This window comes from Rhodamnia argentea, chromosome 11 (assembly GCF_020921035.1).
Source record: "Rhodamnia argentea isolate NSW1041297 chromosome 11, ASM2092103v1, whole genome shotgun sequence".
Taxonomy (NCBI): domain Eukaryota; kingdom Viridiplantae; phylum Streptophyta; class Magnoliopsida; order Myrtales; family Myrtaceae; genus Rhodamnia; species Rhodamnia argentea.
This window is the reverse complement of record NC_063160.1, coordinates 15,262,530-15,290,011: the sequence shown is the minus strand read 5'-3', so window position 1 is coordinate 15,290,011 and position 27,482 is coordinate 15,262,530. Positions and strand designations below refer to the sequence as shown.

Genomic DNA, 27,482 nt, shown 5'->3' with positions numbered 1-27,482 from the left:
GAAGAATCAACGAACCTTATTTAGGATCCATTGTTCTTGATGAGGAATTGCGATGAACCGATGCTCAAGAGTTTCTTCTCTATGAACGCCCTTTAAACACTGGTTTCAATGAGACAGTCCCTCACGTATCGCTTTCGGTTGACTCTTTATGTGAGGTTATATAAACATTAGGGTTTAAAGGAGGAACTTGAGCTCTATTTATAGAGTTTGTAATCTATTCATTCATTATAGATAAGGTTTAACTCAATCCATACTATCCAGCCTTATATCCAATTAGGATTAGGAAATTTTATATCTTTTCTTTATTAGACTAAAATCAATTATAATAATAATAATTAATAAAGTCCTTATAAAATATATTTTAACATACAATTGTAACGGATGGGTCCTTTGTAGCCATTCAAATAATGGAAAACACAAAATGAAATATCTTTGTTCACATGAAAAAGCAAAAAGCATGTTCCCGTTTCGATGATCCCCGAGCAAACCGTGAATGACTTGTCTTTTTTTTTTTTTTGGTCCAAGTGAATGACTTGTCTTTGGTCACACAAGAACCCCGATCACAGTCTACTCTCAATTACGTTTGATCCAGGGCAAAGTGAATTGACAAGACCACACCATAAATGATGTCCACATCGACCATCCAGCGGCTCGTGGAAAGCAGCCATATTATTCTTAAAGTGAAAATAATGCCATTTTTACGGAGAGAAAAACTCGAGATTCGAAAAATAATCGTTTTGATTTTTTTTCAAAAATGAGCGAATGAAGAATATTTTCATCGCTCATGAAATTGACTAGTTATAAATTGTTGTTGATTAGTTTTTTTAAATGATATAACTAATTAATTTTTGAAAAATATTTTTTAAATCTTAAACTTTTCGTGAAACGTAAGCAACCTTAACCTAGCTGAATTCATCCTGTGGCAAGCATTATACATAAGCCAATCTTGAGAACCGAGAGTCCGCACAGCAGAGTCCTCAAACCTCACCAAAGATGAAGAAGGCTTTTGTGCTAGCATGCATTCTCTTCATCTCCGTGACTCCTCTCTTCCTTCCTGCCGCTAAAGCTGGAAGACTGCTACTTCAAACAGGTGAATTCACCAACTTCCTTTCATTCTCGTTCAACTACTACTGTAAAATAACATGACCTCGGCTTCCTTTTGTGTTTTTTTTCCTTTCGTCGTTCCGTCGTCACTTTTGCATCTTCCGTTGTATTGCGGGAGACAAATAACCGCCTAAACCAATCCATTTTGCGCAGGGCCTCCTGAACCGATTCCTTACCGGCAGCCGGGCACACCAGGTTGGCCTGGTCCGGGTGTAGGAGGAACGTCCGGCACACCCTATGTACCACGCGACCCGATTCCGTACGGGGAGCCGCCGTGTGTCCGTACGCGTACTTGCCGTCCATAAACTAGCAGCAATACAGCGCCGTCAGGCCGAGAGGCCATGTCCTGGACTGTTGTTGTCATGCGCTACATACGTAATTTGTTTGGTCGATACAGTGTGCGAGGCTGCCGGCTAGTTATTGAATAAATGGATGAGCCGGAGCCGCGAATTATCAATGCTTGTTACAATGCATTATCTGTTAGCTTAAGGCAAGTCGGTTTTACAGATATAATTGGATATCTTATGCATGTGACTTCTCCTTTGAAAGAGCACCCTTATTTATAGAGACATATTGAAGAATAAAATCCTACTTCAACAATATCTACGTTGTCATCTTTCCATTGGATGGTGTATCTTGGCAAATATCAAAATATTTTCGAGATTGTACATATATGTATATATAAGTATATCACCATGTCAATATGTTTTCCCAATGGATATCCATGATCAAGCAATTAAATGATACTTGATTAAATGAAATGGTAATGAGAAAAATTCATTTATTTGTCATGGAATTTTTCGTGTCAACAGTTATACGAACTGCACCTGATTAAGAAAGTCGGATCACAAACTATTTAAGCTTTGACAAGTCACCGATGAGAAATTAGTAATATCTTCCGATCGCTATCACATCTTGCCAAAAATCAAAAGTGAATTGCCGAGTCTAGATAAATCATCAACAACTACCTCGTCTTTGCCAAAAATCATCCAAATTTTCTTTTTTGGATAAATTAAGTGTCAATTTTTTCAAAAAAAATGATTATTTGAGTGCTAACTCTGATGAGCTTCTTTAGAAATCTAACATGGTATCTACGTGACTCGCGGGAGAATCCCAATTAGTAATAGAAAAAAGCTAATATTTAATAAAAAAAATTCCACATAACAATAAAATTAAAAATAAGCTAAAAAAATGCTTCTAACAGCAGGGGTTGCCGGCACATCGCCCACCCTTGCTGACCATTGCCGGTGATGGTGGGCCAGCGCGGCGAGGGTGCCCTCGCCGCTGTGCAAAGCAAATCTTTTTTTTAGCTTATTTTAAAATTAATTTAACATTTTAAAAGAAATTAGGTTAATTTGTAAAAATTCAGTCCAAGTGGACTGATTCTCTTTTATAAATAAATCCACATAATACTAAAAAATTAATTAAAAAAATACCAAGTGGACTGTTTGGCCGGAATCTTTTGCCGTTGGCACTTGAGTAATTGTTTTTTCTCTAGTTTGGCATTTAAGTGAGTTGACGAAAAATTTTCGCACCAAAATGAGCGTTGTATACAAATATTGTCCCTTGATGTGTCCTTCTACCAAAAAGAAAGAAAGAAAATTCTCTAGATGAAAATGCCCGGTTGTGTTCTGGAAAAAGTACCTGCTCATCGACCAGAGAGATTTAGCCGGTCGGCAAGTTCATGCCAGACTAAATGACCATTTTTTTTCTTGTCGAAAGACTAAATGACCATTCAAAGCCCATATTTGAGACGAAGTGGTCACTTCAGGCCTTTTTTTAAAACAAAGTCAACTTTGGACCGTCTTTTGAGAAAAATGAGTCAACTATAGGCCCTTATTTGAAATTTCTCACAGAATTTTGACGGAGGGTAAATATGTCACTTATGTAAAAGTTTAGAATTTTTTGTGTCATAGCAAAAAATTTAACACAGATGTATCATAGTATGTATAGTTGGGGTTTTTTTTTGTGACTTTTATCCTTTAAATTATTAAATTGCCACTTTCTCCCCCAAATTGCACCTGCCACTTTTCTATGCCTCAACACTCAAAATCCTAGACACACTCTTCAAACACGTAATTCAGCTGCCGGAGACTGCTGCCCCTCTTCATATACTGCGTGCATTGAAAAAAGGAAAATCAACTCTATGTGCCTCAAAGCTTGCTCGGGTTAATTGTTACTTCATAATTCTTAAGTAATATAAATCTAGCACTCACGCTCTTTGAATTTTTTTGAATACACATTTTAATATATAAATCTACATATAATGTCTTCATACTTTTCTGACATTTGAAAAGTATATCTTAAACTTTGGCATAGTTTGCACATTCTATGTCTTTTCCTTGGACAGAATGACACTATAAGTATTAAAATTTGTGTATGGCTCACTTAAGTGCCAAATCGAAGAAAAAAAGATAGCTTTAGTGCCAACGGCGAGATATTTCTGTCAAACTGATTACATGGCATTTTTTTTAGTATTATGTGGCAATTTTTAAAAAAATTCAGTTCACGTGGACTGATTTTTTTTTTAAAATAAGGTAAATAAAAAAATTAAATTAAACTTAAAAATAAGCTAAAGAATAGAAAAAAAATTTTACAAAAAAAAAAAGGTTTGGGCTTGCAGCAGTGAGGACCCTTGCCTTGTAACCAATTTTTTTTTTAGTTTTTCAACCTTTTGTCTTATTTTTCATTACTTTTTAACTTTTAGTTTTTTTATTGCTGATTGGGATCCTCCAGTAGGCCATGTAGGATTAGGTTATTAATAAACAAATGGAACGCAAGATTTCCGGCAAAGCTCACCAGAGTTTGAACTCAAACAATCATTTAAAAAAATGACACTTAAGTGATTCACAAAATTTTTTTGGTACCAAAGTGTCATACATAAATTTTAACACTTGTGATGTCCTTACACCTTTTTTCCTTATAAGAAGCCGAAGGTATTGCATTACTATATTGACTATCTCGCTTTCTCCACCTTGGTAAAATCTCTTGCTCCATTAGTAGCTTTGTCCAGATACCCTCCTTGGGTTTATGCAACAATGGTATCTCGAGAAAGTTCAGTCGGAGTAGCTTTACGACATGGCGCGCTAAATTTTAATCGAGTAATTACAGAAACTAGACATATTACATGATAAATTTTGTGGGAAAATTCCGGTGGTATTTTACTACACTACTAGGCAAATGATTTTGGGTAGAAGTTTAAATTGGTACGTTTCTTCCATAATTGTATTGCGTTTATCTATGCAAGATTAAAATACGGTGCATGATGGTTAAATCAATGTGATAATGTTGGGAAAATGTTAGATAATATGAAAAATAATAATCGTAGAAAAAATGTTGGAAAAGATGAGAAAAGTAAGAAACAATTGTCCGATGCATCAAGCACTGTCCTTAAGGATAATTTCGTCCCTAGGACTATAAAATTCAATGTGTAAGGCTTCCAGCAGTTATCCTCTTAAGATACAATATACCTTCTTCTATACGCCGCACTAACTATTAGAAGGAACATGAATAACGTCATGTGTATAACCCAGCAAGGAAAAGTAAAAGAAGGAAAATGAAATTCTCTTAGTAATTCCATGTATCTTAAGATTGTTTCTTGAAGTTCAATTTATATTCAAAACACAATAGAGCAGTCGGGAAACCGTTATAAAGATGTTGTACAATAATGACTCATTTATGAAGAAATAAATCGCATGTTATAAAGTCATTATATGACCGTTAAAAAGCCATGACCATTGTAAAGCTATTATATGACCATTAGAAAGCCGTTATACGGCCGTTGTAAAATCATTACAAAATGAAAACTTTATAGGCGATCATAACTATTATCAAAGCTTTTAGAAGTACTTCAAAACTGCTGAAATATTCAACAATAAATACGAGATTTTGTGGAACCACTTTAACTGTTCAAAAAGCTTAAGCCGATAGATGAAGGCTCGGTTTAATATTTAATTGTTATGTTACTCTTGGCCTTTTTGTGATTGAGAAGGTAAATAGGGGCCTGAAAAAAATTTGAATTCTACCAATTGTTGTAAAAGTTAAATTTATTAGATAAAAACACGATTTAATATTTAATTATCTTATCAATAAAGAGGGAAGATTTTCCCTTTTCGGGTCAGAGAAGACTATGGCCGTTCTCGAAGCGGTATAATTCTGCTCAATTCACAGCTGAACTCGGGTCCAAGACATTATAAGCAGGTTGCAATGACTTTGGAGTCAATTGAACATGGCGTTTGCAGAAGACGGATCAATCCTTTTGTTATTAAGTTCATCTGCAATCGTTTATATTTTGGGAGACTTTTCTGCCTTCCATTTTAGTGGGCTCCTGCGTGAATACCTCTTCTTCTTTTTTGTTTTTTAAATGAGGGTGATAAGGAGGACATGTTTAGATGATTGGGCTTTACCTCGTTGGCTTTGTGGATAATTTGGAGAGAAAGCATTGTAATGATGATGGGACATTGTGCTTAGAGAACAAATATATATATATATATATATATATATATATATATATATATATATATATATAGAGCTGCAGTGATATCTCTGCTCTTTTGGCTATCTCAGTTATGTTCTGCGTGATGACAATTTAGCTCCTTGTATACAGGATCCCGATCTCATTGTTGAGCCAATGTCTTCTGGTAGTTCTTCTCAGTCAGCAAGGCAATCTACTCCATCCTCAGCTTCATCAACGACCAATGAGAAGCCTCGATCCCGTAACACAGGTAAATTATATTGACATTGGCCACTGTGATAGGAATGGTGTTGGATGTGTCAATGAAATTCTATAATATGAATCGACTTTGATACACTACCAGATACCAGTTTCAAATTCTTTCTGATGATTTTGAGCCCTATTCTTTGGTTTAGGGTCTTCTACCAGGAGCTCTAGTGCATCGGCAACTTCTGCTTCAAATCCAACTTCTTTGCGCTGGGATCGGCAAACTATACAATTTTCTGTCAATGCTTGGGTACAATGAGATTTCTCGCCATTTTGCATTATGTGCTTATATATGTTGTGCTTTCCATTGAAGGATGCCCTTGTAAAAGCTTTCATGGGATAAACTTTGTCAACCAGCTGTTGTATTTGATCACGCACATGCTGATTGCCATCTTGGGTCATTTTGTGGCAGGTATTTGTTGTGGCTGTACTGGCCATATTCCCGCTCGTGCCTCGAAATCTTTCAAATAGGGCCTGTCGCCTTTCATTTATGGGCACCGCATGTTCCTCTATGTATTCTCTGTACTCACTATATGGGGTATGATCAGCCATCCTTTAATCTGCTGATTCAGACTGTTGCTATATTATGTTCCCATTAATGGTTCACTCAAATTGCAGAAACCTAGGGTATGGAATATGCAAGCTCTGCAAGCATACTTCCAAACAATAATAGTGACCAAGGACCTCATCTACTTCATCTACAGCCTGACATTTGTCACTTCACATCTTTACCTTAAATGTGAGCAGAACTTGGCCTCTAGTTTTCTATTTTCGTTTTTCCTGACTGTTCGTAGATCTGCTTTGTTAAGTCTCCTCTTCTTATGACATTGCTTTACGCCTCAGTCATTTTAATCCCCATCATGTGCCGAACTCTTGAGCTTGTGGCCAAGTTTTTTAGGTGTAATTTCAGCCGTTCTTCCTTGTACAGGTAAGTGCCGATTAACTCTAGCTAGAATTATTTGGTTTACGAGTAATTTTGATCATCTGGGTTGAAGTGATTTTCATTGCTCATTTCCTATTATATTTATTATGTTCTTGTCTGGTAATGTCACTATTAAATTTGTGATGAGTTCGTAACATTCGCGTTCTGCCATGATGACTTCTCCTCTTATGTCAAGGTCGTGTCAAGATCACCGCTACCTTAGCATATATTTGCTGCTGGACAATAAAGATGTACACTGATATAGAGTGGATATTGGATGGAGGGTTTTTTTTTGTGGTTTGGGGGAGGGGGTGATATTTTCAGCCCTCTTGGTTAAAGGAATCATTTTCTTCTGAAGTGAATATTTTCTGACATGTGAACAAGTATTTGGATGCTATACATCCGCTGCAACAAGGTCAAGTTCATGTGTTCTTCTTCTAGTTATCTGAGTTTTGTTTACAATATTACATAAACATTAACCGGGCCACTTGCCATTGACCTTAATTGCATATTGGGTTCTAGAGATTACTATGTCTATAGTGGAATGCCATGCGCACTCTCTCTCTCTCTGCATCTGCGCTGTAGTTTGGAAGGCAGAGTGGATAGAATATCTTGATTCTTTAGTAGCGAGCAACATTCACAAAGTTCCTCAAATGCACGGTTCCTCATCTGCGCTGTAGTTTGGAAGGCAGAGTGGAAGGCCATGTCTTTCTGTTTGTATTCTTTTTCCCCTTTGCAACTGACTTTGCTGTTTCAATTTTCCTGAATAGAAAATACTTGGAAGAGCCTTGTGTATGGGTGGAGTCGAACACAACTACACTTAGCATATTGTCCTCCCAAGCTGAGATTGGAGTTGGCATTTTGCTACTTATCTCGTTGTTATCGTACGTTGTTTATGGAATTCGTTTTTTTAAGCTCACTGAGCTGCTTGCTTTTCTCATTGTCAATTTTTATGATCACATGACTTTATGTGTTTGCGCATCTGCAGGTGGCAGCGCAACATCATACAGACATTCATGTATTGGCAGGTAGGTCTCATTATCCCTTTTTCTTCTACTTCAGCTGATAAGGACCAGTCTACTTAGTACTACTTTAGGAGAATGTACTGAATCTATGAATTCGCTTATGGTATTGGAAAAATGTGCTGCTGATGAGAGAATGTGGATGACCTGAGACGCTGCTGACAGAACCATGCGTAGTATTATGTGATTAGTAGTCTAGAATGTTTTGTTTTTGGCACCGAAAGGACTAATAACCTTTTCTTGGCTAGTCCAAGAATCTTAGATGGAGGTTGTGATGAGTGGACCACATTTTTGTGAATCTACTACTTGAGAAAGACCTTTTCGCCACTCCAAAAATTAGGTGTTTTCTCTCCCTTTTCTGGTTTGAAGCCTCAAAAAGAGAAGGGGCTTCAGAGAATGAAAAGTCTGCCTATCTACAGATTTATGAGTTCTGACATGAGGATGTTTTGCTTTTTCCTCTGCAGCTTTTAAAGCTCGTGTATCATGCCCCTGCAAATGCGGGCTATCATCAAAGTGCATGGGCTAAGGTTGGAAGGAGTGTAAATCCGCTTATTCAACGCTATGCTCCATTCTTTAACACTCCATTATCTGCTGCTCAGAGATGGTGGTTCAGGTAGTGCCTAAAAGCTAGGAGACTCGGGGGGCCATTTTCTTGCTAGGACTTCTGGTGACTCGTCGGAGGGGACACACTGATAAATGTCTGAGAAAGCCATCCTAAACTGTAGATGGATGGTAATTAATACTTTGAAACCGTGTCTCTGTTCTCGATTCTTGATTGGTTCTGGTGGGCCATCACGTCCTGTTTTCTCACTGATGTCCTCATAGCTTTGTCGTCAGTAGTTTGATCCATCTGCTCGGTAGGCCAAATCTGGAGGTTGGAATTTGCCTTGACATCATTTAAAGTGGCACGTTGTCTTTCATACTCTGCAATCTCCTCTTGTTGATTGGCATAGGCATGAAACCTGAAACGCATTCATGTCCTAGACAAAAAACTGCCTTATTTTACTCGCGAATCATATGTATGCACGTGTATTTCATTATGTTTTGCTTGTTAAAGCCTGTCTTAACAGTATTGAAAATATTCGTCATCTACAGTATTTAGACACTTTCGGATTTATTTTTGGGGATCTATTATGTTTGTTCCCAACGCTCTTCATGTTTCATCTGATTGTTACGTGCATAGGAAATAGCGTTGAGATCGATAGAAAGCCATTATCAAGATATGAATTTATTTACATTAGAATAATCAATCAAGAGGCATTGTCCGCACCTGTGACTGTCTTTTTTCACTGCTGAAGTGTATTTGTTGACGTTGTTCACAATCACATGAACTCGGCCAACAATCGTGACCTAAACTATCATTGCAATGTTACTTGCGACATTATACTTTTGTCAATTGATATCAGGAAAAAAAATATTCTTCTATGGTTGTATTGATGGAAAAGCAAAGAGATGACGATAAAGTAGACAGTAACTCGAGCGGTCACAGGGGACATGGAAGTGATGTTGCTTCGATTAACGAGTGGCAAAAGTATTTCCTATCTCGGAAGAACCTCATATAAACTCATATAAACTTAAATCAACAATGTATTACCTTGTTAAATGTCCTCATGCAATTGTGATTGATTTTCCTTTGAGCAGATCGATAAGGTCTAAACTCGACGTTAATTACCTTTGCAGTGCAACATAGGACTCAAAAGTGTCAAATCTGATGGCACGTTTGGCGGTGAGTGCCATTTTTAAGTGACTATGGGTATTTTCTTACGAGCTATTATTAATATTTGGGAACATCATGTGTAGACTCGGTCTTTCTCCGGAGAAAAAACATTGAAGTTTTTTTTTTTTTTTGGGTCGACAAAACATTAAAGTTGAACAGATGTAATTTCATGCTTATTGGTTGGCCTTGTTAGATTTGATGAGGCCGGCGTTGCCTGTCGGCCTCGCCAAGATTCGCCGTCACTCCGGTGAGGGCCACCCTTGCTCAGGCGAGGCCAGCCCTCGCTAGCCATAGCCATGCCGGCCACCGGAGGAAAGGGGAAAAGAAGAGAGAAAAAAAAAAAGAAAGAAAAATATGAAAAATATGAAAATACTATTTAAAAACTTCATTGTTAGCGCTGGTTGTGTCACGTAAGCCGTTTAATGTCCACCTCAGCAATATCCGACCAATATTAACCGAAAGGATTATATTGGCTTTAGATCAAAACGTCTAGGTATAAATTGACATCATTAAAAGATTTAGGCATAATTGGCACCACCGCAATAGATTTAGTACTGTTCTGACACTTTTCGCAAGTTTTCTTTCTTTTTTTGAGTAACAAGCCTCTAACTTAGAAAGAGAAAGATCCATGTAACACGAACACACATCGTGCAAATATTAAACAAATTGCATTGACCATGAATTCCAACCTTATTGGAACTGTTCTATTGATTACAACTCGCTTGTTGTCTCATTTGCTCGCCTTTAAGATGACTGGTACTAGGTAAAATAAGCTCTGATCATAGCATAGCTATAATTGTGCAGCACTTCCTTACCATTCTTCCTTGGGGTATTTGGGTACAGTAATCTATATAAATTGCCTCTCATGACTCCTATAACTTTAGTTAGTTTGGACAAATTTTTATGCAGGTAAATCGGAGATGCCATAGAAAGCTTATATCCTCCACCACTTTCACCAATTGGCAGCATCGTTTTATCAAAATAACGGTCAAGCTTGTTAAATTGGCCAAGGATGGAGGTATGGGGCACGTGAAGGAGGTTAAGCTTAGCCTCATCTCAACCAAACTCTCATAGTTCAACACGGATTCTTTCAGACAAATCATTAAAGCTCGCATCTAGACAAGTGAGACTCTTTAAATCCCGTCTTTCACGTTCGATTTGTCGTTTGAGCAAACGAAAAGACTACATTGAACATTTGTTAATAGTTTGGGAAGTATATTGAACAAATTAAAAGTGACATTGCACATTGAGCCAAAAATTAAGAGTCATTAATGTCATTTCCCTTCCTAGTAATCCACCACAAAAATCATGCGCGTGGCCTTCTTGCTGGAAGAGTTTTATTAACATGTATTTATGGCCACAAAAATTACAGACAACTTGAGTAGTAACCTAACCTTTTCCAACTCAGCCAAACAAAAGGAAGAAGAAGAAAAAAAAAAAAAACTAACCTTTCTCAAGATTGAATTCGGGGACAATGGTGCAAATGGTTCATGAACTTTGATTCAATATGCAATATCGTTCTTGAACTTTTAATTTGTGCGGTGTGGTTCCTGAACTTTGACTCAATGCGCAATGCCGTCCCTAAATTTATAATTTGTTTAATATGGTTCATGATGTAGTCCCTAGACTATATGAACATTTTTAAAAGTTTATGGATCAAATTGAATATTAGACCAAAGTTCACGGGCCACATTGAACAAATCAAAAGTTCAGAAATGATGTTGCATTGGACTAGAGTTCATAGATCAGGCGTTTCAATCTTGTTGAAAATAAGAAAAATAAACGGCTGTCCTATAGATTCTGCTTCTCACTCCTCTAGCATAGTCCGGGAAAGAGTTTAACACGACTTAAATAATTTGCAGAAGCACATTTACTTTTATAATCTCAATCACTTTCACCAAATTGCAGCTTCATTGCATCAAATCTATCTCTTTACTGAACAAACCCTCCATGACCCTTACTCACCGCTTAGTCCGGATGAAGCTTCTGTCGATCCACCTTCCAACCATGATCTGTTATTATCTCGGAGCTGAGCCAATGGGATCTCATGGAAGGGCTTCGCCAATGGTGACTTTCGAGCTAGAAAAGCTTCCGAGACTTGCTTCATAGTTGGTCGGGACTTTGGGTTAGTACTCAAGCAAGCAAGAGCCAGAGAAACTATCAGAACTATAATTCTTCCGACAGAGTTCCTAGACGCTCGCCCATTATTATTTCCATTGCTACCACTCCAAAGCAATATACATCGCATTTCTCATTAACAACCAAAGTATATGTGAGCTCTGGAAAAAGAAAAAAATACAAAAGACGTAAAAAATTATGGCGATCGATGCTTCGGACGGGATCGCTGCAACCTTAACCCCTGCCCCATCGGCCTTCGCTGCCCCGTGAGGGGAAACTTTTTCACGGGGACATTTTGCCATCCCTAATCACGGAACAACCAATTCTTGGATATTGTTGGCTGGTACACTACAAGTCATTGGTGGGCATGGATGAGGAAACTTCAACAATGTCGTTTAACTAAACCGTAACGGTTATAGTATCTGACTTGTGCAATATATCTATAGGTGCCAAGGATATTTGCTGTGAAGTTAGATGAGGAATCATGATCTAGAAGTCTTGCGGTGCCAAAATCTGATACGAAAGCTTGCAGCTTGCCGTTGAGTAAGATGTTGTTGCTAGATATGTCTCGATGAACGATTGGCCGAGCGCAGTCATGGTGCATGTAAGACAAAGCATGCGCGGTATCCCGGACGAGATCACTCTTTTGAACCAATCTAATTCCATCCCTTTGACGTCATCTCTTAGAGCACGGGAAAGACTCCCATTTTCCATGTATTCGTAAATCAAGAACATGCACTGCTTATGTAACCAGAAACCATGGAGCTTGAGTATGCTCCTATGCCTTATTTCCGTCAAGTATTTCACTTCATTCCGAAAGCTCTTGCCGAAGGACAGGTCCTTTGCTTCGACACGGTGAAGTTTCTTCAGTGCCACGACTTTCCTATCGGGCAATCGAGCTCCGTAGACGCTACCATAGCCGCTGGTCCCGATGCAATACTTGATGTCAAAGTCCTCCGTTGCATTAATTACATCTTCATATACAATCCTCCCGTGATAATTCCATATTGACAAGAAATTTCGACTTTTTTCTCTAGTCTCTGATAGCACGCTCTTGGTGGCACGTCGAAATGGGAAGCACGATCCAAGAACTATACAGCAAATGAATACTGCAGCCAGCGGAATGAACAGCGTCATGTAATGACGAACGCTGGACCTTCTCCTGTGGGCTTCGTTGCCGATGAAAGAGGTGTCGGGGAAAGCAGCCCTGAGATTAATCTGGAATTGGGCCCTTGAGATGATTGCATGATAAGTCAAGGTGACCTAAGAAAGTAGTGTTTTTAAACGTGGGAATCGAGCCAGAAAGAGAATTGTTGTGACGATCGAGATGGCTTAACCTGCTCAAATTCTCAAGTTCAATAAGGATTATCCCCACAAGTCGTTCGAGCTCAAATCTAGAATCTCTAGATTATATGGCTTAAGTACACTACGAGTGTCAAATTTTATATACGGTGCTCACTTTAGGGAAAAAGTGTCAAAAAAGTCTTAAATCTATTGCATTAGTGCCAATTCAGTCATAAACCTTTTTTTGATACCAATTCAGTCATAAACTTTTTGTATTGATGCCAATTAAGTCTTAAACCTTTTATTAGTGCCAATTCGGTCCTAAACCTTTTACATTAGTGCCAATTTAGTCCTAAAAATTTTGTATTTTATGCCAATTGAGTCAATTCGATCAATTTTGATTGTAAATCGCCGGCATGGACGTTAATTATTCTACGTGGCACGGTTGGCGCTAACGTGAATTTTTTTAATATTTTTTAATATTTTAAATAATTTTAAAAAAACCAAAAAATTCTTAAAAAATTATTTAAAATATTAAAATAATATTAAAAAATATCCAAGTTAGCGTTAGCCGTGCCATGTAGGACAATCGATGTCTACGTCGGCGATTTTCGATCAAAATTGACAGGATTAACTCAATTGGTATAAATCTAAAAAATTTAGGACTAAATTGGCAACAATACGAAAAGTTTAGAACTAAATTAGCATCAATAAAAGTTTAGGACTTAATTGACACCAATGCAAAAGGTATAGGACTGAATTGGCACCAAAAAAAGGTTTAGGACTGAATTGGCACTAATATAATAGGTTTAGGACTTTTTTGATACTTCTCCCCTATTGTGCAAAAACTTTCAAAACGATTGCCTAAGTGCCAATTTTTTTTGAAAAATGATCACTTAAATGCTAATTTTTTTTTAAAAACAATCAGTTAAGTGCCAATTTTTTTGAAAAATGATCATCTCAGTGACAATTTTGGGGAGCCACGTCAGCTCAAATATTAATAAAAAATAGGTCATGTCGGATTTCCAGCGAGCCACATTAGCTCAAATCGGAGTTGGCACTGAAGTGATCGTTTTTTAAAAATGTTGGTACTTAAGTAATCGTTTTGAAAGTTTTGACACTAAAGTGAACGTTGTGCACAAGTTTTGACACTTATAATGTACTTTATCTAGATTACATAGATCTCCTATTTCCGATGGGATGGCACCATCGAATCTATTTTCCCGTAAATTCAGCAAGCTCAACCACTTTAAATTTGCCTATTTCCGACGGAATAGGTCCGTTGAGTTTGTTTCCTTCCGAATAGAGATGGGTCAACCTCGTCAAGTTCCCTATTTCCGGAGGAATAGATCTAGCAAAGCGGTTCTCTTGCAAATAGAGATGAGTCAATCTCGTCCATTTCCCGTTAGCAGGCGGAATCGGAATCCGACCAGTAAACTTGTTCCAACCTAAATCAACATAATTCAATCTCGTGAGGTTCCCAAGCACTTGCCTCTGACTTATTAGAAGGTGCTGGTGCTGGTGCTGGTGCTGCAACAATGTAATCAGTAAAACCAAGGACATGTTGCAGATTATGCTCATCTTGAGTCGACCTCTTCTTTTGCTGTGGTCGGACAATTGTTTAGTCCCCTGTTTTTTCAAAAATATTTGTGTTTTGCCATATTCATGGGACGACGGCACTTACAAAGTAAAAGCAAAGAAAAGGAAAAGGATCTTCTTCCGTGCTAATAAATTCCTCAAATAGTCGGTATGCGTCAAAAACCCAATGATCAAGTTGCCAGTCACCTAATTTCTCAGTAATTTGCCGATAAATTATCGTCACTTTTTTTTTTTTTTCAAAATCATCGACTTTTCTTATCTTTTACTGATTTTTGTTTGTCTTTCTTACCGCTCCCTTAAATTTGCCAACCCTTATATGAATATATTGATCTTTGTTTGTTTGTTTGTTTGTTTTTTTAATTTATCAACTTTTATTATAATTTTCCCGGCTTTTCTTTGTCTCTTTTACAAACCCTTAAATTTATCAGCAGCTCAATTTATCGGCCAGCGTTTGTTCTAATCTCACTGAAAAGGCTAAAGAGAAACGATTTGTCTGATGACCACTTCTCGCTCCTTATAATTGGTACTCGGGTAAACTTTTAGCCTCTACTGCGTTTTCTCCAATTTGCTAATCACACATCACAAGTCCTTGAGAAAAGTCGTCCTCCGGATTTAGCAGACTTTGAAGTCTTCCCGCAATTTCTCGTTTGTCTTACCTTTTTTCTCTGGCATTTTGTCTCGTTCTTCGAAAGACTTCAAGTAGACTTTGAAGTCTTCTTGCTGTTGGAAAAAACCCCGATTGATTTTGTAGTTGACAAAACAATCCACGTTCTCTAATATGTGAGCTAATACAATGAAAACGAGTTGTGCTGATTTTTAATCTTGTTTCGTTTAGTGAATCAGTAAAATGTGTTGATGCCGGCGTAACGTCTGTATGGCTCTCGGTTAAGAAGAAATTGTCCCTCCCCAATAAAGAATAGATAGCTTATGTTCGACTAGATCCAAGTGAACTACTCTGAATTACCATCTTGCTACATCATCTGGTGCTAAGCTTTGCACTCCAAATTTGCATTTCGACTGCTAGATCTAGCAAACAATTTTTCTTTTTCCCTTTTCTCTGTTAATGCTTAAGAGTTTCATGCATCTAATGGTGGAAAATGGTATGGAAGCGAGGTCGTGAAGCATGTTATTGACGTGCAATATGGTCCTAAAGCATTTCCACCATTAGATTTAGCATTTCCACCGTGTTTTTAACGTGGGCTACATTGATTTGAGTGGAAAAGTTAAAAAACAGTGAAAGAAAGAAAAAAGAAAATTGAACTCCAATGAGAATATTCCGAACAAATCTACTCGGATTTGCTTTTAAGACTAGGGCCGATCTCGATGAGGTGGCATACAGTTCTGGCCACTTGAGTGTTGTTGGACTCTTGCGTCACACAGTACAAACGTTTTGCATCGCAACGACTTTGGAGTCAACTGAATTTGGCATTTTTAGATGGTGTATCAATCCGATCGTGACACGGATGGCCTCCACTGACTTGGACTTAGAAGTCTCCTTTTTTTTTTTTCCCTCCTCTATTGACTGGAGACGACTTGGGGTCAACCTGTTTATGAGGTATCCACACCCTTTAAACACGGGAATAATTGTCCAAAAAATTCTAAATTTATTATACGATAACCTATTATGTCATAAATTTTTTGATAACTTATCAATTTAGTCTTAAATCTTTTGAAAGTCATAAACCCATTATTTGAATAATTGGCTGAAAGAACTACTTCGATAAATTGTCACTAGACTCAGGATTAAATTGTGAAAACATCAAAAAAATTTGGACTAAATCGGTACAATTAAAAGGTTTTAGGACTAAATTAGCAAATTGTAAAAAAATTTAGGATTAAATTCGCACAATTAAATGGTTTATGATGGAAATGACCGTTGTACAGTAGGTTTATGATTTTTTTGGACGACACTAATGGCACGGTTACTTATAGCAAATGTCTATTATTTGCATCATAAGTCCATCACAAGAGCAATTACTGTGTTATATGTTCCAACTTGAGGTTATAGCTATTATATAGCTGGTCTTAGTAACACCTATTACATGAAAATTATTGGGTCTCATGACAACACATCCTGTGTGGCACCCCGGAGGTCCACAGGGCTTGTCTGTTAAAAAGACACGGGATGATACACTAAATCAAATTCACAATTTGTCACTTCAACGGGAGGAAAAACACTATAAGTAGCCACCTTTGGGGAAAGCAAAAACATGTGCCAAGCCAAAACGACCTAATACCTCTCCAGCTATTGAAAAAAAATAAAAATGAGGAAGGCCTGTCTTCTTGCTTGTGCTCTTTTGATCTCCTTTGCTGTTCTCTTCCTCCCTTCCACCGAAGCTCGAGCACTCCTTCAGAAAGGTGCAGTCGTTCCAGGTGAACTCACCATCTCTCTCTCTCTCTCTCTCTTGTTTCGAGTCGATGTGTATCGGTCGAAGAAATACGATGAATCTTCTTCTGTACGTTAATGTGAGCAGGACCGGGGCGGCAGCCGTCGGGATGTGGAAGAAAATCACCTGTGGGCAGATATACACCATGCATACCACCAAAAACTCCGCCGTGCTCCCCCTATGTGAGGGAAAGATGCTCTCCGCCAGTTAGCCCTAGAGGGCCATGAGACCGGGGAGCTAAATTAAGCCGCTCACGACAACCGAATCACATCGTAATACGAAGCGTTTTTCACGAACACCATCCTAGTTAATGAATAAATAAGCGAGTGAAGTCGATTACTTAACGAATAAATAATGTTACAGTAAGATGCATTTTAAGGTATAAAACCATAAAAGCAATGGGAGAACCGTTTGGTTTAAGGTACCGTGTGTCTTTTGAGCGGCAAACAAGGAATGGAGACAGCCCCGTCTCAGGTTTCCATCTTCCCTTTCAAGTTTGTAATGAATTATGTAGATGTATGTGCAATGAAGTGCTCTTTTGTCGCAATCAATTGTTGTCTCGATAAAATTGTCGGAGTATTTGATTATCAAATCATGCATTTATCTAATAATTCGAATTTCTAAAATAGCCGGCACCGTTCTCTTGAAATGAAGTATTATTCTCTACTTTCTTTGAGAAAACAGAAATAAGATCATTATTCTTGACGTTGCATACATATGTATCCTCTTTTATTGTGGGTAAGACTATTTCATTGCAATGCCACGTGAGGAAAAAAGTAAAGAAAGTGCCAAATTTGATGGCAAGATTTCAGTGAAATCCCACATTCAATTTAAGTGCTCCTCGGGTTTACGTTCCCAGAAAGTTCACTCGGAGTTACTTCATGACATGTCGCGACAAACTTGAATCGAGTATTTAAAGGAAGTAGGCCATCGCCCGATAGTTTTTGTCTCACTATTCCAGTGGTGTTTTACTACACTACTAGGTAAATAATTTAAATTAGAAGTTTTAGTCGGTACTATGTTTTCTGAAGTTGCAAATGTAATATTTATCCAAGATTGCAATTCTTAGCATCAAAGCTTTAATCACGACTGAAGATATTCCTTGTTGGGGCAAAAGAAGACCGAGCAATGTTGATAAGGTGTCGTTCTTTTTTTTTTTGGTAAGGATAAGGTGTCGTTCTTGTCACTTGATAGTTGGGTTTATTAGGATGAAGCGTACAAACACAATGAAATAGAAAGTAAAGACAATAAAGAGAAATCGAAATATAAGATTTATCTCGATTCATCCTTAAATTATGGTAACATCCTACGGGGGATGTCACTGTAATTAACAATTTTTATCCTTTCGTTACAGCTCTCAATTGAAATATATATATATATATATATATATATATGGGCGGTACAGTAGGTATTGATGAATCTAAATCCAAACTAATTATAACATATTAGCTCAAACTATAAAAGTCCTGTAGCATTCTAAAAAGCTCTCCCGTTAAAATTTTCGTGATTTACTATTGATGGGGGAGTATAACCGCACCTCAACAGGGCTCGTGTCCCCATGGTAGAAACAGATTGCCACGACTTTGGAGTCAATCGAATTTGGCATATGTAGATGATGTGATGTATCCATCTATCTGATAATCGACACATGTGGGCCATGTTGTATTAGGATTTTAGAACTTTTATCTTCCTTTATTGACTGTGCAACGACTTGGAGTCGACATGCCAGCCAACGAGGTCTTCACACCTCACAGGATGCTGCTGCTAATGGCATGGTTAGTCAACCTGCCGGCCAACGAGGTCTCTACAACGTCTGTGATAATGAGTACAATTGCCCGAACGACCGTCTATTCAATTTTACACTTTTTAATTATATCAATATAATCTTAAATCTTTTGACAATTTATTTATAAATCTTTCGATTATGTCGATTTAATTATAAAAAGATTTAGAACTAAACTGATTTAGAACTAAACTGACATAATAAAGAAGACTAGAACTAAATCTACGCAATTGAAAATATTTATGATTGAACTAGCCGCCGTACAATAGATTTAGAAATTTTTGGACAGTTTTCCCTATAATAATGCTAATGGTATGATTAGTTATAGTAATGTTTTTTATTCGCATCATGCTTCTATCACAAATCGTTACGTGCTACATAAATCTCCTTAAAATTTCTCTTCTCTCCCTCTCTGGGCCTACAATGTTAATTGAAATAACTTGTTAGGTTCATATCAAGCATAGGATAAACTTAACATAGTCAAATTCCTTGCTTGTGACCTTACTACATTATAAATAGCCACCTGATGGGAAGCAAAATGTGCCAAGCCAAAACTACAAAAATGCCTCTCCAACGTTAATAATGGGGAAGGTCTTTCTTCTTGTTTTCGCTCTCTTGACCTCCTTTGCTCTTCTCTTCCTTCCTTCCACCGAAGCTCGAGCACTCCCTCAGAAAGGTGAACTCTCTCTCTCTCTCTCTCTCTCTCTCTTCATCATCTGAAAATCCCTGTGTATTAGCTGAAGAAGTAGAATTGAAACTTTACCCTGATAATGTAAGCAGGACCGATAGAGCCGGTGCAGCCGTGTGACCGACATGGGCCCAAAGATACACCGTGCCGACTGCCATCATCCCTGGCAAGGTGTGGTCCCAATCACCATTGCCCTCCACGCGGTCCGCCGGCTAGCCCTACGGGGCCGTGAGACGAGCGAGCTAAATTAAGCTACTCATGGCAGCCGAATCACATCGTAATATGAAGTGTTTTGACGACTTCGCTGTCGTGACGACCGAATAAAGGAGTGAGTGAAGTCGATTATTTCGATGGAGACTCGTTCCCGCCCCCGAAAAAAAAAATTCCAGGGATGAATGCTATGCAGGATGATGTATTTTAAGGTGAATAAAGCGATGAAAGAATTGTTTAGTTTAGACATTGTATCTTTTGAGGAAAGAAGGGATGGAGATAGGGCCTGTCTCAGGTTTCAGTCTTCTCTTTCAAATTCCAATGTAATGAATTATCTTAAATGTGTTTGCCGCAATCAATTATTGTTCGATAAATTTATTACAGTAGTTAAAATGCTAAAACGCGAATTTATTGAATGATTTAAATTTTCAGAACAGCTAGAGAGATTAAAGAAAAACATTCTTCAAGATGCATACAAATATATATATGCTCCTTATCTACGAGTGAGACAATTTCATTGCAAAGATGCATGCCGTAGGACTAAGCTTCGGACCGTAGGACGGTCACGGCGGAGCGACCAAGAGTGCATGACTCGCAACGCGTCCGAGCTGCCGTACGCTCGGCTCGAAGCTCCTCCCTACAGCGAAAAGACTACCCTTTTTGTCGTCCAACGGCATCGCCACTGCGACCTGGGACTTGGAGACCTAGGGCCGAACCACTTCCATCCACGGACGCCGCGATCTCTCCTTATCAAAAGGAGAGGAAAAGGAAAGAAGGGTTCACTCTACTTTGCCGGAAAAAAAAAAAATACAGTTGGTTCTGAAAGCAGCACGTAGTTCTCCGAGAACCAGGAATTTCGTTTTACTGGCGAATTTCGTCCGTTATCATTCAATCTTTCCACGTAACACGCGACGAAGAAGTCTGTGTTCTCTGTTCTGGAAGGCATATCGATCAAGTCTGTGGCAGAATGCGACCACAATAAAAGACAGGCTGTCACGGGTCGGTTTATCTAGCGTTCCTCAACATCGTGCAGCACTCAAGATCTAATCCCGAGTCAGCCTTCTTCACGATTCAGCTCACAAATGCACACTACCGAGAGAGAATGCAAGGAAAGCTCTTTGTATTGCCCAATTTTCATAGTATCCTTTACAAGGGGTTCGGCCTCCATATATATACAAGAGAGAGAGACAACAAGTCTCCTCGAGTCAATCGGTCAATCACAAAATCCCTCAACAGCCAACATTGTTTCCCTGTTCATGTCAGCGGGTCACTATTCACATCAGCAGCCCATCCAAGTCGCCATCCAAGTCGGTAGCCACCTCTACCAGCTCCACCAACTCGGAAGACTTTTGGGCGCGAGCTTCAACTACTCGGGAGATAGCTAGAAGTCACGTGGGTCCGTGGGGCCCAGGCAGTCCACGTCGGCCCCGCTCGGCGATCCCGCATGGCCGCCCGGTCGATCGTTGGTCGGCCGCCGGTCGAGCGCGGGTCGGCCGCCGGTCGATCCGTTATCGTGCACGGATCGACCACCTGGCCATCCCGCTTGATTCAAGGGTCGTCCTCTTGGCTGCTCTACACGATCCGCGAGTTGATCCCACGATCGTGCAGCACCAATCATGAATCGATCCGTCGCTCGCCCGCCATGATTGGTGGGTCTATCCTCCGATCGTGCGGCGTCGTCACTGGATCATTCCATGGATTGATCTCTCGGTCGTTCGTTTGGTCGCCCGGCACAATCTGCGGATCGATCACTCGCTGTTCCGCTCGATCCCCGGGTCGATCACCCGGCCGTGCGGGGTCGTTCATGCACCGATCCGCTGGCTGCCCCGGATCATCCTCGGATTGATCCACCTGTCGATCTTTCATTCACTTGGCTACTCTTAGGCCCGATCCCGGTTGACTCACGAACCGATCCATTGGTTGATCCGGTGAATGTATGGCGGTCAATTTTGGATCAAAATTCAACGGGCCATGATACTCTCCCACACTAAGTCAGGCAACGCCCTCATTGCCTTGCCCTTCATGTAATGCCTTGATTTCCCCTCGAAATTGCCAAAAGGCTTCCTTCGGCTCCCAGCTTGCTTCGTCCTCCGAAAGACCTTGCTAATGGATGAAGTATTCCTTCCTTGGCGCGCGATATCTTTTCCGTATCACTCGTTCAACCAAGATTTTCTCAATCTCTCGATCATAGGAGGTTTTCGCCCTAAGAGGTACTTGTTGGGAATCTCCTCGATTAGGATCATACTTATCCTCATGGAACAGTTTCAACATGCTCACATGGAACATGAGGTGTACGTTCAATGTAGCTGGTAGTTCCAGCTTATACGCCACCGGCCCGATCCGTTTGATCACTAAGAACGGCCCTTCATACCGACGAACGAGGGCCTTGTGCACGTCCCTATACCGTAGGACTTGATGTATTTTTACTAGCACACGATCACCAACCTGGTACTCGACATGTCGGCGCTTCTTGTTCGCCCATTTCTTCATCCGCTCGGCCGCTCTATGCAAACAAGCTCATGCTAAATCTGCACGTTACTGCCATTCTTGCGCACTCTTGTACGCTGCCGGGCTACTCCCCCGGTAGCCCGTTGCAACCATGCTTGGAGTGAGCGGTTGCTGCCCCATCATGATCTCAAAGGAGCTTTTGCCGGTGGACTCGCTCCGCTGTAAGTTGTAGGAAAATTAGGCCATGTCCATCAGCTTGGTCCAATTGATTTGAGTTGCATTCACATAATGCCTCAAGTACACCTCCAAGATTGCATTAACCTGTTCCGTTTGGCCATCGGTTTGGGGTTGCAAACTCGTGGAAAACTTGAGGTCCGTGCCGCGCAACTTGAATAGCTCGATCCAGAACTTCCCCGTGAACCGGGGATCCCGATTGCTCACAATCGATTGCGGTATGCCCCAATACTTGACGATGTGCTTCAGAAACAGGTTAGCCACCTCCTTTGCTGGGCAATCCTTTGTGGCCGGCACAAACGTCGCATATTTGGAGAATCAATCAACCACCACCACGATCGTTTGGCACCCTTCGGCTTTGGGTAGTCCCACTATAAAGTCCATGGAAATGCTTTCCCACGGATGTTCCAGAATAGGAAGAGGCTCCAGCAACCAGGTTGGTGGTCATTACTCAAGCTTATCTTGTTGACACACCAAGCAAGTCCGAACATAAGCTTCAACGTCATCCCTCAACCTGGGCCAGAAGTACCGATCCTCCACGAGTGGCATGGTGCGGTGGATTCCCGGATGTCCCGCCCATGGGGTATCATGGCACTCTCGCAACACTTCCCGTCTCAAGTTCCCATGGAGTGGCACATATAATAGCTGCTCTTTTGTGTAGAGTAGATCGTCCTCACACCAAAATCTTCGGGTCCCGCCCTCCCGAGCGTATCCAAGGAGGGCTCTAGCCGTCGGGTCATGTTGCAGCCCTCCTTGATTCGTTTGGTCCACGGGCACTTCGGTCGGCTCATTACCGCCAACTCAACCTTCCTACCGAGAGCATTCGCGATGGAGTTGGCCTTCACCGGTTTGTACTCGAGCACATAATCAACTCCGCTAGGAAGTCTTGCCATCGTGCTTGCTTCGGACTCGGCTTCTTCTAAGTTTGGAAATAGCTCGTAGCTACGTTGTCCGTTCTCACAACGAACCGCGATCCCAAGAGGTAATGACGCCAGGTGCGCAAGCAATGCACTATGGCCGTCATCTCCTTCTCTTGGACCATATACTGTCGCTCGGTATTGTGACGTCATGGAAATTTGATATCTGTAAGAAAAATTATGAATTCTAGCGTGGAAAATAAAATTTGGATTTTGAGGATTTAAGAGACGATGATTATGAATTCCGGGACCTCTGTCAGAGAAAGTCAAATTTGAATAGTCAAACATTGACTCGTAATGTCAAGACCCTTCTCGCGCAAATTCGGTCTTGTCCGAACCCCGAATGCCGAAATTCTAATTTTGCCCTTAGTCGATTGAGCCAAATGACTACCGGTACCCATTTTACCAAATTACCAATTTGTCCCTAGATTTTTTTGGCATAAGACAAAATAATTAATTAGTTTTGATTTTTGGGCCCCACTCTTTTATTTTCTTTTTTTTTTCATCCAAAACCCCCCCTTCCAATTTCCCTGCCGCCCACGTGAACCCCCTCCCCTTACTGACATCACATTTTCCCTGCCCCAAGTTTTGCTTTTTTGACTTTTCTTCTCTCTCTCTCTCTCTCTCTCTCTCTCTCTCTCTCTCTGCGACCAGAACACCCCCCTCCCACTGTACTTGTTCTTTTTCCTTTTCTCTGTAACTCGCCCGACTATACCACCACGCCCAGCCCCCACCACCTAGCCACCGCAGCCCTATCGCACCAGCTCGCATCCCGCTGGCCACCGTTCGTCCGACCACCGCCCGTCGTCGTCCCAGCACAGGTTGTCATCGCGTCGCCTCACCCGAGCTTCGACGGACCTATGACCACCTCACCTCTAGATCTGCCCTCTCCTCTGCACTGCCCGTAGGCCGCCAACCTGTGCCGCACTACCAGTCCCATCGTCGCCAAAACCCCAACTAGCGACTCGGATCCGAGCCGCCCAACCGCCGAAACCCCCAACGTCGGCCACCGGACCCCAAGCCGCGGGATCCGAGAACCCTAGCCCACCGGATCTGCGAGCTCCAGCCACGCCACGACCAGCCCGACGCCTTGTCACGCCATCCCGGCAGCCGCTCGGCTAGCCACCCGAGCCTCTGCCATGAACCCGAAGACCCGACTCGGAGACTCGCGGCCGAAACCCGACTTTGACCCGACCCGAATAGTACTCGAACTAAATTGACCCGACCTGAACAATACCCGAACTAAATCGACCCGACCCAAAAACCCGTGACCCGAACGGCCAACCCGACCCAACCCGAACAGTAACCCGAGACTCGATTCAAACCGTGTCGCTGTTTTCGTCATCGCTACGCCCGATTCGACATCGAACACCGGAGTAGTGAGTTGATCCCTAAACTCGATTAGGGCGTTAAGCTGCGTTCGAGAATTAGAATAATTGATGTGGATTGCGATTAAAATAATTAGCGAGTGCCGGATGTATTTATTTAATTATAATTGCATTATTTGCCCGAAATCGGATCGATTGAATATTAAAGTGACAATTAATCGAAGTCTGGATTCATTGATCGAGATGGATTAATTAACTAAAGCCGGGTTAATTAATTGAGATAGATTTAATTATTTATATTCGAGATTTATTAATTGCTAGTTTAATCGTAATTAAATCAATTAATTAGAACTGTGATAATTATTTAATTGTTAATTAATTATTGGATTATTACTATTGGGTAGTTTGTCGATGACCGTTTAGTGCCTTGATTGTTGTGACTGGTCATCCTATATATATAGATGCAAAGTATGGTGGACAATATGTGCATTTATGTAATCATCTATGGACTAACATTTTAAGCATGAAAATGGCCTTAAGCCAAGTTTTGAGCATGATTGTTTGTGAGTGTGCATTGGGCTAAATGCAAAGATATAAATTGGCTGGTTGTCTATCGTGCATGTGTGGTCACATAATGGATCCGATCTTCTCGGGTACGTGAGGACGAAGCCGACCCCCGGGTACGAGGGTTCGAGCCTGGTAAGTTCGTGCCGATGGTACTTGGAACCACACGACTTATTAGATACCGGTCGCGACTTGTGACGGACCGACGCTCCCTACAAGAATGCCTAACTGTTAATCCATGCCGAGGGTACTTGGAACCACATAGTTTGTTAGTTACCGTTGCCAAAGGAATGGAACGGTGCCTAGTTCTGCCGGAAGAGCATGGTTTTGCTAAGACCGAGAATGGTCGTTAATAACTGGAACACGTGTAGTGCATTGTGCATGCAATTTATGATGAGTGTTACGGTTATGTGCCTTGGTTGTATGCATTTGATTGCATGTTATACATGAATTGTTTAATGTGTGGACCAAGGTGGGGTAAGCCTGCATGTGCTTGATGGTGGATTGATTTTGGATTTGATTACGTGATAGGTAAAGCGTTGCGAGGATCGCACACTATTGGTTTACCATCGTTATTGTATTACATGCTTAGGATGCCTTGAGCGAGTCAATGTCCTACTCGGACTTAGACGTTGACTCGCTGAGATTTTATATCTCACCCCATTATTGTTAACAATTTTTCGGGTCCTTAGCTATGGAAGCCGTAAGTGTCCGTAGATTCTTTTTGAATAGCACGGAGTAATGTTAGCCCATAATCATGATTCAGTATTTTTGAGGGTTGTAGGAAGTGGCCCCGAGGTGGGGCTTGTGTATATACGTTCTTCCTTGGGTTAACAGTTAATAAATAAAAAAGATTGTTTGGAGTGATTTCCTGCTTTTCTATCCTTGTATATTTTATAATTGTTTGGGAGTTACATGTTCCATATGTGCTTAATAATAAGATAAAATAATGGATCGATGACGTGCCTGGGACGTTGTCTTTTTATGACTTGAGGTTTTTTGGTAGGGTTGTTGTGGGCCCGGGGATCAGGGCGTGACGGGTGTCGTCTAACTTTCGGGACTCGAAGGCTACCGGATGTCCATCCCGCATTAATATACCACCAATAGTAAAATCGGAGGCATCGGTCTCTACCTCATACGACTTGGCGTAGTCGAGCAGCACCAACACGGGTTCCTCGACCATAGCCCGCTTCAACCGATCAAATGCCACTTGGCACTTGTCCGTCCACTCCCACGGTTGGTTCTTCTTTAACATGTCCGTGAGCGGCATGGCGATCTCAGAGTAATTACAAACGAACCGGTGATAAGAGTTGGCCAGCCCGACGAAAGATCTCGGCTACGGCACCTTTGCGGGTGGTTCCCACTCGACATTAGCTCGAACTTTGGACAGGTCCATTCGCACACGTCCCTCTCCGACGATGTGCCCTAGGAATGAAACTTCCCGTTGTGCGAACACGCACTTCTCTTTCTTCACATAAAGCTTGTTTTCCCTCAAGACTTGAAACACCCGTTTGAGATGTTTAATGTGCTCTTCGAGTATTTGGCTATATATCACAATATGATCAAGGTATACAACCATGAACCGATCAAGGAAGGGGTGTAATACCTTGTTCATCAATGTACAAAAGGTCGCCGGGGCATTGGTCAAGCCGAATGGCATGACTAGAAACTCGTACGAATCGTATCTTGTAACTCACGACATCTTTGGCTCATCCCCTTCGGCGATTCACACCCGATAATATCCCGACCGCAAATCCAGCTTCGTGAACCACCTCGCGGTGCCTAGTTGGTCGAACAAGTCTGCAATAAGCGGAATAGGGTACTTGTTCTTGATAGTGAGTTTGTTCGGTGCCCGATAATCGATACACATGCGGAGGGATCCATCATGTTTCTTCTAGAACAGAACGGAGGCACCGAATGGGGCTTTTGACGGTCGGATATAGCTAGCATTGAGCAACTCCTTGAGTTGTCTCCTCATTTCCACGAGCTCCGGAGGGGCCATGCGATATGGCGCTATAACCGGAGGTCGAGCATCCGGAACGAGCTCGATCTTGTGATCCACCTTCCTCTTCGGGGGTAACTTCTTAGATAACTCCGGTGGCATCACATCACCGAACATGGTCAACACCTCGTCCACTTCGGTGGGAACTTGCTCCCGGACACCATTGCCCTCCTGGTCCACCAAGGTCGCCAAGAACATGGTTTCGTCTCTTCGGACTCCCTTCGAGACTTGCATCGCCGAGATAGTCTTTTGGTTCCATCCTGATTAACGTCAAACCGGGATCACACATTGACCCCGCGGGTCCGAGACACGAATACAATCAGCAGAAGGGACCGAAAAAGCTTTGATCCCAATCCAATGACAAAGTCGTAATCATCCATCGGAATCACCTCGATCGATTCCTTGTACAACAATGGTCCGAGTTGGATGTCCACA

The 27,482-nt window shown here is 41.0% G+C and overlaps 1 protein-coding gene and 1 long non-coding RNA gene across 2 annotated transcripts; one reads left to right on the top strand and one right to left on the bottom strand.

Moving 5' to 3' along the window:
* Positions 1-1,998: 1,998 nt before the first annotated feature.
* LOC125312766 lies at positions 1,999-16,975 on the bottom strand. The gene is made up of 3 exons (XR_007196813.1): positions 16,717-16,975; positions 2,067-2,072; positions 1,999-2,009 (listed from the first exon to the last, which is right to left on the bottom strand). It is a non-coding gene; the product is annotated as an uncharacterized LOC125312766 (long non-coding RNA).
* Positions 5,629-8,695, top strand: LOC115731054. The gene is made up of 8 exons (XM_048272125.1): positions 5,629-5,828; positions 5,974-6,074; positions 6,237-6,362; positions 6,443-6,563; positions 6,668-6,752; positions 7,517-7,630; positions 7,735-7,774; positions 8,233-8,695. Exons 1-8 carry the CDS (start codon positions 5,735-5,737, stop codon positions 8,383-8,385), a joined length of 834 nt encoding a protein of 277 aa, XP_048128082.1. The 5' UTR covers positions 5,629-5,734; the 3' UTR covers positions 8,386-8,695.
* Positions 16,976-27,482: the final 10,507 nt, after the last annotated feature.

Excerpts from the sequence above, each read along its gene's own strand:
- LOC115731054 (XM_048272125.1), top strand. The coding sequence starts at position 5,735 with ATGTCTTCTGGTAGTTCTTCTCAGTCAGCAAGGCAATCTACTCCATCC. Across the intron at positions 6,363-6,442 it reads CTCTGTACTCACTATATGGG|AAACCTAGGGTATGGAATAT; the intron begins GTATGATCAGCC and ends CTCAAATTGCAG. Across the intron at positions 6,753-7,516 it reads AGCCGTTCTTCCTTGTACAG|AAAATACTTGGAAGAGCCTT; the intron begins GTAAGTGCCGAT and ends TTTCCTGAATAG.